At 29.4% G+C, this 13,737-nt stretch overlaps 1 protein-coding gene across 7 annotated transcripts in view; it reads right to left on the reverse strand.

The window, feature by feature from the left end:
* The window catches only part of LOC127286015 (kin of IRRE-like protein 3), a 567,542-nt gene that overhangs the window by 136,076 nt on the left and 417,729 nt on the right, over positions 1-13,737 (reverse strand). For all 7 annotated transcript variants that reach the window (XM_051312286.1, XM_051312287.1, XM_051312291.1 and 4 more), the window contains one exon: positions 676-898. In XM_051312286.1, coding sequence (XP_051168243.1) covers positions 676-898 — 223 coding nt within the window. The remainder of the gene's footprint in view (positions 1-675; positions 899-13,737) is intronic.

Raw genomic sequence — 13,737 nt, forward strand, 5'->3', positions numbered from 1 at the left:
AATAATTAACGAAACTAAATCATTGTAATAGATTCTATTGAAAATTTATCCTGATGATGATTTTTTTTACAGGATTTAATATTCTTCAAAGATTTTTTTTAAAATACAAAATTTTTATTTTGTATTATCAACGAAATTAGCACAGTATTCAACCAGAATAATCTTTTGAGTATATTTCTTATACTCTCGTTCTGCATACGTCATCAATGGCATCACTAAAAAAAGAATAAATTTTATCAAAACAAAAATAATAGAATTAAGCAACTATAATTCTAAAGGAGAATTTAAGATCGAGTTATGATTTAGCTGAAGCAAAATACAATTAATTAAGTACAATTTAAATTAAAGTAAGGGTAAAAATAATTTCAGTAAGGCCATAACAATTTTTTTCATATTTCACAAATCTTTCACTTTTTCCTCAAACAAACGGATTTTTTTTTTTTGTTCTTCTCTCTGCGCATTATTTATCTGAGCTACTGGAAAGGGGATTATCGCATTAGTTTTGAGGGAACAAATTTTCTAGAATTAGCGTGGGACAAAGAGAGCTGTTGACGACATTTGTCTGGTGTGCGGAACACGACTGAAATTTGCGAGTCGCATATATATACGCTTTTGGAATTATTTTCAAGGGAAAATATCATATATGCATATGTCAAGTGAAATAATGAAACTCACCGACAACGTTCAGGTGTACGAAATGGCTCATGTGTGGAGTTGTAGAGACCTGACATTCGTAAAGCCCGCTATCTCGGTGCTGAGGATACTTTATTTGAAGCGTCCAATCGTCCGACTGCACGTTGTGAATTGCACGAAATCGTTGATCATTCGTGTATGTGTATCGTCCAATGGTCAGCAGGTGAATATCCCTGTACCTCACCCACGACACTTGTAAGCTCATCTGAAACAAAGGAAAAAAAAAATTAATATTAACAATTTGCAATTTTAAAGCTGGTATAAAAAAAAATTCCACTTCCTGTATTCAAAATTATATTCTCATAACTCTTCGTTAAATTAACAATACAGTGCGGATGTATTTCAAAAAGTTTATATATATAAAGCAAATCCGTTTTTCGCCTTTTGTGGAAATTATTCTTGTGAATTAATAAGGTTTCTCTTTTTGCCAAATCCAACCGCATATGTTTCATAGAAATTGCCCTTGGCGTAATAATTAGACGTATTAACATTTCCGTATCTTTCAGTTCTGTGAAAAGAGAAGAGAAAAAAAAATATTCACCGAAATAGAAATTTAAATAAAAAAAAAAAAAAGTTAAAACATTCGTGGTTTGTAAAGTCTTTTGTTTCAACTGTGAATTAATTGATAACAAGCACAGAAAAATTTATATATAATAGTGAATAAAAAGAACATTTCACATCACTCCAAAACTACAAAGGAAAAAAAATTCTCTTCTATGTACGTATATTTATTTAGATATATGAAAACGTAATGTTAAAAAAAAAAAAAATAACTATCAAAATTTAGTAAAGAAAAAATGTCGAAATTATTATATTTGATGAACCATATTCTCGGTATAAAAATTCGTAAACATTTTTATTGTTCTGTGTACGAAAATTTATAAAAATTTGCATCTTCCAAAGTGGATTTTTTATTCAAAAATTCTAAAAATCAGTAGACTAAAGTAAACAATGTTATATGAAGCGCAATATTACTGAAAGGCAATTTATCCTATCATCTTTTTATTTCATTGCGTGAATTTGTTCTTGACATTCGAGAATTGATTTCCATTCATCGCAAAATTTAGTGACTATTTAGAAATACACTGCATATAACTCGGGAAGCGTCATTTTTGTTTTTATTTGATGCTGACCGACGATTTCCGCAAGATAAAATAAACAATAGCTAATCGGAGACAACTATGAATTGCACACACACAAACAAACATATACGAATATCGTATCAGCAATGCTACAAGACCTAAAAGGTCCAAAACCCGTTGAACTGCATCGTTAGTTACATGCCATTCAGGTTACCATCGAGATAAACGAGTTACCCCCCCCCCCAAGTTTTGTGTGTGTACATCGCCCTCGCCCTGAAAGCGACAAACAGAATTTATTAGTGATTTTAAAAACGCTGGTGGGCAATATTTAAAAAAAAGAATAAAAAACGAGAAAGCATTTTTCACGATTTGATATTTTTTTTTTCATTGTTATATAGGATAAGAGTTTCTGTAACCGACACTTTACTTCTTCCGGTATAAAAGGTTGCTAATGTTTTTTGTTTACATTTAAATTCCATGATTTATAATATTGTATGTATTTGAAATATTTATATATTTTTCACAATGGTTTTTGCTTTCATTCGATGAATGAACATTTTCATTGCCTTTAATGTTTATATAATTTGCATATTTGATTTTGTAATTTGAAACATTTTTTTCATTTACAAACTGCAATGGAGGAGAAAATCGCTGATTTGTTGATGATCTGGCAAAATACTACTGGCAGCCACTTTCCTTTATAGATTTATCGTTAATCGAGTCTACATCGGATAGTTTCGGGATCTGCGTTACCGACTGCTGCGTCGGATCAGGGAAGAGGTCGCTGATCAGCGACGCCATCGAGTATGCCTCGTCGGCCATTTAATCTTCATTCTCATTCTGATATTCGTAATGTAAAGTTGTTGTTCTAATTTCCTTCGATTGGGAACTAGACAATCTTATTGGCGATTCAAACAGCTACACTAGCGCCACAGTTGAACTAATTTAGGCGTGACTCGCTCTAAAGCAGTCTCTGTTTTGACAGTTTATTTCAAATTATTTAATTATTCTGATATTTTTATTGCGTTTGTAAAATTATTTTTAAGCGTTAAATAAAAAAAAATAATTTAAAACACATGGAGTGCTACAGAGCGAGTCACGCCTAAATTAGTTCAACTGTGGCGCTAGTGTAGCTGTTTGAATCGCCAATAAGAAATGTAAATAAATTTTTATTTTTTGCATTTTAGATGAACTATTCACCGAAAAAACGGTATTCTAGTTTTAAGATTATTATTTTCTTAAAAAAATATTCTTAATAATATTCTTCAGCAGATTCTAACTTTAAGAATATTTTCTATGTACTAAATCTTGTTCTTCTTAAAACAAGAATATGCGCTAGAATTGCCATGCTGCTAGCTTGTTCGCGTCGCCATTGACTAACGAGTCGTCGTGCGCGTCGGAGTGTTATTTTTGACAATCATAGTAAACTTTAAAAGTATTGTTCTCTACAATTGTAATAATTGTTGTTTAGTTTTAATTTTTCACGTTTAGAAATTTATACAAAAATAATATTGCGTTTCTTAATTTTATCTACGTAATTTAAGTTTTTGTGATCCCAAATTGAAAAAAATGTTCGACAATTGGTTAACATTGTCTTTAAGTATTAAAATTGTGTTCTTTTTTGAAAACTTTAATAAAAGTAATATTTTTAAAATAAAAATACTGTACTTTTTCTTTATTTGAAATTATGTATATTTTGGTTTAAAAATAAGTATTTACTATTCTTAAATTAAGTTTATAGTATTCTTAAAACTGCTAAAAGTATATTTCTTGATACAAGAAGAAAATATACTTATTTTAAGATTATATTCTAAAAAAGTGATTCTAAGAAAATATTCTTAATATAAGAAGATTCTATTCTTAATTTAAGAATATATTCGTGGCGCCTATTTAAGCCTCGCATATTCTTAAAATAAGTTGAAAATTCTTAAAATTAGAATATCGTTTTTTCGGTGTACTTGCGGAATTCTGGTCACTGGATTTCATGTTTTTCCCGAAGGCGTCACTTTATTGGCTCATTACACATAAGGCTTTTGATAAAAAAATTTTTTTTATTAATTAAAGTTCTAGACATGTACTTTTAAGTAACACAGGCCGACAAGATTTACTTTTCAAGAATCAGACAATACTTTTCCGAAGATTTTCGACGTGCTGAATCCGAATCCGGCCTCAGAATTGACCGTGCACGTCAGGTTTTTGGAGATATTCTAACCCTAATGTGCAAAAAATCCGTTTTTTAACTGCATTTAAAATTATGCAACATCAAGAGATAATTTTTCTTTCCAAAAGATCAATATTGCATCTGAAAGTGCTATTCTTCTCCTTTAAATCCCATTTTGAAAAGTTTTTTTCCCTCTGGCGACACCTAACCTAAAAACTTGGAGTTACAATCCGCTTTGCACACACAAAACCGCGAGTTTTTTGAACATGTGTGATAAGAAATATTGTTAATTTCACAGGCACATAAAAAATAAAGAGCTGTTTGGCCGAGACACTACACTAGTCTATTTTAATGTATGTAAAATAAAATCAAAAAGTTAAAAAATTTTTGAATGTCACTGCGATAGTGTAATTCCATGTATTTTTTGTCGCTGAATCCGAATCCGAAGTCAGAATTGACAGATTGGCTCAAATTTTGAAGATAATTCCAAGAAACTGATTTTGAGTATTTTGAGTTTTTTTGCAATTATCTCAAAAATTTGAGCGAATCTAACAATTCTGACTTTGGATTCGGATTCAGCGACAAAAAATACATGGAATTACACTATCGCAGTGACATTCAAAAATTGTTTAACTTTTTGATTTTATTTTTCTTTCTGAGCAGTTTTTTGAGTTTATCTCAAAAATAAAAGCCAATCTGTTAATTCTGACTTCGGATTCGGATTCAGCGTGAAAAAATACATGAAAATAGACTAGTGTAGTGTCTCGGCCAAACCACATTTTACTTTTTGTGTGCCTGTGTTTTAAAAATAAAAATTTAAGGTAAAACAGATTTTGAAAAAACTGAGCAATAGATTATTTCTATTTAGTATATCATCATATTTCCATATAACTGGAAAAATTGTGAATAAAGAAAAAGTAAATTTTAATGACCGACAACAAAACATATAAATCGTGTGCGTATGACAACAACATATTGGTATGCAAAGAGTACATATATACATATAAACAGTGGGACATTGCAGAAGCTAGAATTCTGTCGTTCTGATGGCAAGCGGTTACAGCTGCCGGGAACGGGTGAAACCTTCGCCCTGGCGCAACTATGGCAGTTTACATTGCATGCATATCATAAATTAGGGAAACAACCGACTAGAGATATAATACATTGTGTATAAAGCTAGTTGTAGCACAACGAAGTTTACAAGCACCCCTGGAAGGCAATGAGTCGCTGATGCTTTGCTACTTGCTGTCACGTTAGCCACAGTTCCCGTTTATCCACGGAGATATCTCTAAACGTCGCTTTAGAGCGACTAAACGTCTTCAGTAAGCTTCAAAACTCCCACACCCTAAACTAATTTAGCTTATACATAACTTTATATCCCTCAATTCTATCTTCCTTCTTTTCTTCAGCGTCGAATTTTTTATTCAAAATTTAATTTATCCAATGTCATCCGTACTGTGGTAGTGGTGAATTTAAGGAAACAACGAATTTTAGATAAATTTCACATACTATAGTAAATCTGGTTTTAGTTTTTAATAAAAATTGATTAATTAGTAAATGTTAACTAGAGAACAATAGAGTTTAGTGTAATTAAAATTGAAATTCTCTATTATCGCATAATTTGAAACAAGAGCATAACACTTCACATAATATAATTGTTGATAATCAAATACCATATTTCTAACAGGTGAAGTATACCCTTCGAGAGAACACAGAATTTCATGTGTTCAAGTTTAGGTTACATCGTCAAGTTTGATGTATAGTTTCTCAGCATTGTTTCACGTCTACACCTTAATTAAATCTCAAATTTATACCAAAATAAACTATAATCGTTTCAAAATGCCTTTGCGTAGATATTAAAAATTAGGTACTTTGTTAATATGTAAAAAAATAATAAAGAAACCGCAAAATTATATTTTGAATAATAAATTCTTCATTTCTCGTAATGATCAATTTCCGGTTGAATAATGTTTGATGTTCAAAATACCTTGTGTTAAAGCATCGTGTTTTACATAATAATGAGTACAGAGAGAGTGAGAGAGAGTAAGAGGGAGAGAAACACAGATTCAAATACACTTTACACAATGCTGAATTCGTAGAATTCGTCTACTCAAGAGAGGGGAATCTATTTATCAAAGTGGAGCGCTAGACTAGAGTACTTTGCTTGTATGGCAGTTCTACTTGCTTTGTGCACCGACATGCACATCTTCGGAAACACCCAAACGCCTGTGTACTGCAGATAGCAAAGGTCTTTGATGTTTCGCACAGGCTATCGATGCCCAAGCCCATTGTCCAAGGAACAAATGCATTTGGCAACAAACAAATCATTTACCTTCTATTCTATTTTCCTCAGAAAAAAAAATCAATTTCCAATCAAGGGAAAACTATTTTCCATTGTAACGATTAATTAGAAGGTAATAATTTGATGTTTAGTCATTATTGAAATATGGGATTGTTCAGTAAAGAATTTTATTTTAAAATGGTTATAATTGTTTTTTATATTCTTAGATTATTTTAAAATTATATAAAGATTTTAGACCATTTATAGTTTTGAAATAACAGTTTCGAAGCAGATGTTGGTATAAATTATATATATACATCTACTTTCAATTTTTAGAAGATTTTTTCCGTGCAACTTAATATATAATGTATTGCTCCATTTTTCCGTAAAACTAGAGCGGAAATTAAAATAGAGCCGTTATTTCAATAGATATTTTTACAAAAAATTACAGCAGAAATTAAAAATGGCTGCGATTTTTTGTCATATTTTTACGGAAAAAATATTTTTAAAAAATGGCGACATTTTAATTTCTGTCCTAGTTTTTCGTAAAAGCATAGGACAAGTAGCTTAATTTCTGTTCTATTTTTCAAAAAAAATACTGGCAGAAATTAAAAAAGGCGTCGTCTTTAGAATATTTTTAACGAAAAATTTGAGCTGAAATTACAATAGCGCTGTTTTTATTCTATTTTTACGAAAAATTACAGCAGAAATTAAAATTTCCGCATTTTTGACATATTTTTTTTGGAAAAATAGAGCTAAAACAGCGCCTTTTTAATTTCTGCCCTAGTTTAATGAAAAAATAGGACAAAAACGGCGCCATTTTAATTTCTGCCCTAGTTTAATGAAAAATACAGCAAAAACGAAGTCATTTTAATTTCTGCCCTATTTTTATGGAAAAATAGAGCAAAAAATAGAAATTACAATGGCACCGTTTTTGCCCTATTTTTACGAAAAATTACATCAGAAATTAAAATAGCCGTATATTTGCAATTTTTTTTACAGAAAAATAGATCAAAAACGGTGCCATTTTAATTTCTGCCTAGTTTAATGGAAACATAGAGAAAAATGGCGTCATCTTAATTTCTGACATATTTTTATGGAAAAATAGTGCAAAAAACGGCGCTATTTTAATTTCTACTCTATTTATACAGTAAAGTAGAGCAAAAAGGGCGTAATTTTAATTTCTGCTCTAGTTTTTCGTAAAAGCATAGGACAAGTAGCTTAATTTCTGCTCTATTTTTCAAAAAAAAATACTGGCAGAAATTAAAAAGGGCATCGTCTTTAGAATATTTTACGAAAAATTTGAGCTGAAATTACAATAGCGCTGTTTTTATCCTATTTTTACGAAAAATTACAGCAGAAATTAAAATTTCCGCATTTCTGACATATTTTTTTTTTGGAAAAATAGAGCTAAAACGGCGCCTTTTTAATTTCTGCACTAGTTTAATGAAAAAATAGATTAAAAACGGCGCCATCTTAATTTCTGCCCTAGTTTAATGAAAAAATAGAGCAAAAATGGAGTCATTTTAATTTCTGCCCTATTTTTATGGAAAAATAGAGCGAAAATAGAAATTACAATGGCACCGTTTTTTCCCTATTTTTATGAAAAATTACAGCAGAAATTAAAATTTCCGCATTTCTGACGTATTTTTTATTTTTGGAAAAATAGAGCTAAAACAGCGCCTTTTTAATTTCAGCCCTAGTTTAATGAAAAAATAGAATAAAAACGGCGCCATTTTAATTTCTGCCCTAGTTTAATGAAAAAATAGAGCAAAAACGGAGTCATTTTAATTTCTGTCCTAATTTTCATGGAAAAATAGAGCAAAAATAGAAATTACATTGGCACCGTTTTTGCCCTATTTTTACGAAAAATTACAGCAGAAATTAAAATGGCTGTATATTTGCAAATTTTTTACAGAAAAATAGATCAAAAACGGAGCCATTTTAATTTCTGCCCTACACTGAAAGAAAATTTATACTACTAAGTATTAAACTCATATTAGAGTTTAATATAAATGTTACAATTTAGGGAAAAAGTGCACCTATATTGATTACTATTACAGTTTTTATGAAAATATATAATGAATTTAAGAGTAACTATTATTTTAAGAAATAAGAATTAGTATATTTATTTTAAAAATTAGTATTTTCTTTATGAATTCACAGAATACGAAATATTATAATAAATAATTTCACAAAATAGTAAGAAAAATAACATATATCCGTATACTTATTTCACATTTTGTAAAACTTTATATTAAAAGTCACGGATTTTCCCGAGAGACTACGAATTTAACCGAAGTTCTATCTGTTTGCGGCTTCGTGTCCTACTCGAACTTCTACGACTTGATCCGATTTTCGAAAGTGTTGTTAACCAGCAGAACGTACCTATCAACTGTCAACACACGTGTTTCAAATGTTTATAGTGTTTTAAATTCTTTTTAATTTAAATTTATTTTCAATTTATAAAAAATGTTTTATTAAAGTTATTTAATAATAATAAATTTATTATTAATTATTAAATTTATTAATATTTTTATTAATTTTTATTTTTTGATGTCATCTTTACAATTATTTAATTTTTATTTGCAATAAAAATTTTTATAACAATCATAATTTTTAATCTGAAAAAAAAGAAAAATCTATATAAACAATTAATAATAAAAATAAACCCAGCGTAACCTCTATAAAATTACACCATTGGCACTAGTAAACTATTTTTTATTATTAAGTTATTATAAGTAAACTTCTTTCTCGCAAGTGGTAAAAATATTCAGTAGTTAGTATATAAGAAAACGATATATGCCGACCCCCAGCGAAATTTATCGTTATGCGTATAGAATTGTAAGTGTAGGTTTCGTTGCGATCGTGTAATGTCTATGTATAAGCGAAATGAACGTGCGTGTTCATTAGTATGTGTATTAACCTGTATCGTAAGTGTGAATGTGTTGTTCCTAGTCTCACTCCTCTTCCTCCCGAGAATTAACGGAAACGTCCGACAGTTTCCGCTTTTTTTCCCTTTTCTTCCGACATTCTGAATTTTTCGTATAAAGTTTTACAAATATTAGAACGCTACATTCCATATAATGCAACAACTCTATGAGAATTTAATATAATATTTTCAAATATTGGTAATCTTTTTACGTTCTTTCTACAATAATTATTAATATTTGAAAAAAGATTTTAAGTTGGAACTTTAATATAAAGTATATTGAATTTTAATAAAAAGTACACTTTTCCCTAAATTCTAAAAGAATATATTAAAATGTAATACGCATTTTGTTATTTTTTCCTATGAAATTTCTTTCAGTGTAGTTTAATGGAAAAATAGAGCTAAAACGGTGCCTTTTTAATTTCTGTTCTATAGTTGTTAGTAAAAGTAGAGCAAAAACTGCGAAAATTTAATTTCTGCTCTATTCTTCTGTAAAACTATGTCAAATATTAAAATGGCGTCGTCTTAATAATATTTTTACGAAAAATTGGAGCAGAAATTAAGATGTCCGCATTTTTGCCGTATTTTTACAGAAAAATAGAGCAAAAACGAAGCCATTTAAATTTCTGCCCTAGTTTTATTGAAAAATAGAGCAGAAATTAAAATTACTATTTTTTTGCTCTAATTTTTATAATTTTTTTCAAAATTCCAAAAAATTTAAGCAAATTCCATGGCTTTTCTATACAAAAAATTAATTCCAAAACATTTTCCTTGACCTGGTGAGTCCAAAATTAAGCATCGACGCGAAAGATATATATGTATCTCACTTATAAAATCAATGTACTGTATAAATAACTAAAACTAATATTTTATGTAAATTCTGTTTTATTTATTGTGTTAGAAATTTTCTATTGTCTATAGTTTTTATTTTTTAAAGTTCAATTAAATAAACTACTTTTCCGATACAAATTTCAGCAAGAATTCAGTAAAATTAATCGTTAAACAAAAAGAAATATAATTAACACTTGAAATTATCTAGAAAGATAATCTACAAGAAAAAAAAATCGTTTTTTCCTGCACTCAATTATATAAATCTTCCGCGAAATAAGAAGAGAAAATAAAAATTGATAAACTAATTGGGGGAGGGGGGGGGGGGGTTGGAAAAAAAGAATTTATAGAAACTCTTTTATTCCTGTGAAACGATTGGAAAAAGTTTTTTTTTTTCTAAAAAAAAATAAAAAAAATAAAAAAAATCGCACGCCCCTTTGGCATTCAGCTTTCCAATTACTCCACTCCTCCATGACTAGTTAGACTAAGACCGCAATATGGCGAGGAATAATTTATCGAACGAGACAGGTCGCTCTCTCGCTGGAAAAGCCTTACGGGCGTTGGAGGAATGTCCGCTCTTCTCCTTCATCCCCAGGATTTACTTTTTCTTCTCTCCTCGTCATTTCGTTAAACTACACAAACGCAAGAGAGAAGAGACTATCACCACAAAAACTTGAATCTACATCCTTAATTTTAGGTCTCTATAATATACTTTCTTTAAAAAAAATATATACATGTAACGCGAAAGGTGTTACATATCCAGGGCAAAAAAAAAAGAATAAATATAATAATATTTAAAAATGCAAACTTTAATTGAAACTTGCATTTAAGATTCATAATTAAAGAAATTTTCATCAAAAAAAAAATTCTGAATTTAAAACGAGATACTATTTTACATCATATATATATATACAAAACTAACAAAAAATTAACGCTCTACGTCCGCTTATTATACTCATATTTCTTATTTAAATAAGCTAACTTTTAAATTGTAATTTCCACTTTAAATTAAAATTCTATTAAATTCGCTGTCGTAAATTTCAAAAAGAGATAATGTAAAAACACTGAATTATTGTTTTAAATTTAATAATCTAAAAAAGAAATGCTCTTTTGTAAAATGTATAGTATTACAAAGAAAATGGCTGCTATTGGTTACTAATTTATTGTAGATGTTTGAGGGCCATTTGTCCGCCATTTTGGATCCGCCATTTTAAATTCTATTTTTGATTTAAAAATTACTTATTATAATTAATGCTAAGCTCTTCTCTAAGTACACGTTAAAAATTGATTAAGAAGAATATGAATGTCTAAATAAAAGAAATAAAAATTTTTAAATTTCCCAAACACATTTAAAATATTAAAAACACAAAGGCTTTTCTAAATTTATTGAAATAATAATTTTGTCTCTTAGATTAATTTATCGCAAGTTCCCGTAAATTGTAATTTGCCAATTAGGTCACTAGACGAAATGAACATGAGTCAATAAAGTAGATATTGCATTCACCATGTGGATGTTATAAGCAACATATCTCAAAATGATAACATATTTGGTACAAGTCGTATAACTGGTTTCATGTTTTCGTCAGATAAATCCCATTCAAGTTCTCGCATCAGAACATCGATGACATCATTTTAACCATGACGTGTAAGTGCGCCTAGTGTATAGTTAACTACTACCAATTGCAATATGCACATTCTGATAATGGGCTTCCAATATCCCTCCCTCTACCTCTCTTGGAGTTTCCCTTGAAACCAAGATCAAATTTCCTATTTTGCTTCTATATATATCTAGACGTCAAAAAAAGGAACGGAAATTTGATATAATAAAAGTTTTCCCCTAAAAAGATTTTCTTCCTATTTTTTTTTTTTTGACATAAATTACTCAATGGGAAATTTTTACTAGAGAGACAGAGGAAAATGAAAATATTAAAAGAATAATTTTCATATAGACAAAAGAAATAGAGAAAATTTGTTCAAAAATAATTGTAGCGTTAAATTAAAGCGAAGAGACGACGATATTGAAAAAGTAACCCAGTTCTAGAGAAAATGGAAGTTAGCTTTTGCGGATTTGGTCGACGTTAAATTTTACTTACTTGAAATTGGAAGGAAAATTAGTTTTGTCGAGTTGATAAAAATTGTAATTTCTTCCATTTATTAACTTATTAGTGCTCGAAAATTAATTAATCTATAATTTTACTTTTTTTCAAAAATCTTTATGATTAGTTATACTTTTGTGTATTTATTTTCCTTATATTTTATTATTTCAATTTATATTACAATTCCTTATTTCACACAAAAACTGTGTTTTTTAAAGCGCAACAAACCTACTATTGTATATAGGATAACAAAAAAAAAAGAATTATTGTTATTTGAATGAATATGGCAAATTGAACGATTGAATTACCGAAGAGCAGAGCAACCGTTTATCCAACGTATGTGGTCAATGTGATTGCATCCATTCCCATCGAACGCGGAATTACGTAAATTCGTCCGCGACAGAACCGTAATGAATGAGTCTCTAATGACGTGTCACTGTTTGTACGTGTAATTCATGAATTTTAATAAAATGTCCAAACGAAATTGGGACCACACTAGACGCATGTTCGAACACAATTGACAATGCATATATATACAATGTTTTGTTTCCGGAAAATTAACACTACCTTACCATTCGTAGAAAATTGAATACCATCGTTGACAAAATACTTGACATTTTTCATTTCCCCAATTCTATATATATAGTTTTCAAATAGTATTCTCGTAATAAAATGAAATCATTAAAAAAAAATTGTTACTATATACAAAGAAAGCTTGATGGTCATGAAATTAAATTAATAAAGTTAAATGCTTTCAATGTATGGCAAATTTCACGATAATTTCGTCTTTATCTTCAAGTGATGTAATTAAGGATTTACACATGAAAGGCTTAACTTATAATGACTTAGGAAATTCACAGCTAAAGTACATCAGACACCTTTATGTAGTTCATGGCTCGTGATATATCTATCTTGTCTCCCAACTCTAATACTCGAGTTTAATTAGAGATTATCACTTGGGTCGATCTTCGAAGAACATTTCCTTTCGCGACTACGTTTTCTCGTATCTTCGACGGTTTCGTTTCATAAGATAAGGTTCTCTTCCAAGAGATCTCCTATTACTTTTCGAAAAGTGGACCTCCGCCTTATACTCATTTTGCCTTGCGTCCCTTTAATGAACTGATGCTGACAAAATAATCTTTCAATATACATTGCTGAAATGATTTTATAGCTTTTTTTGCCTTAATATTTATTTACAATTCAAAGGAGGGTTCCAGGATTTGAAGTACATCTGTACTTATTCTAAATACATAAAAATTATTGTAATTAACCTAAAATCTAATTCGGAATTATAACTATTTAAAAACTAAAATCTCCATCCTCTTTACCATTGTCTTTCCTACCACCTTCAATTTTCTAACCTTCCTTCTTTCTTCTCAAATTTCTCATATTTCCCATATTCTTTCTTCATTTTGAAGAACCTTCGAAGGAAAAAAAAATCTTACGACTCTTTCGAGGGTGGGTAAAAGGCTCCAAAAGAATGTCAATGGAATTAAAAAGCATTAACTAGGAATTCTTGAATCTGATGTATGACTAAAAGAGTAATTTCCGAAGTTATAACTTGGATGTGTCAATTCGTCTAGTCTTTTATCTCTCCGGATGAGTATTTTTTATAATCTTTTCGTTATTAATTGTTTGTAATAATTGACGAATTCTCAGGATTT

Source organism: Leptopilina boulardi, unplaced genomic scaffold (assembly GCF_019393585.1).
Source record: "Leptopilina boulardi isolate dan_hultmark-lab unplaced genomic scaffold, ZJU_Lbou_2.1 LbouV2_342, whole genome shotgun sequence".
Taxonomy (NCBI): Eukaryota; Metazoa; Arthropoda; class Insecta; order Hymenoptera; family Figitidae; genus Leptopilina; species Leptopilina boulardi.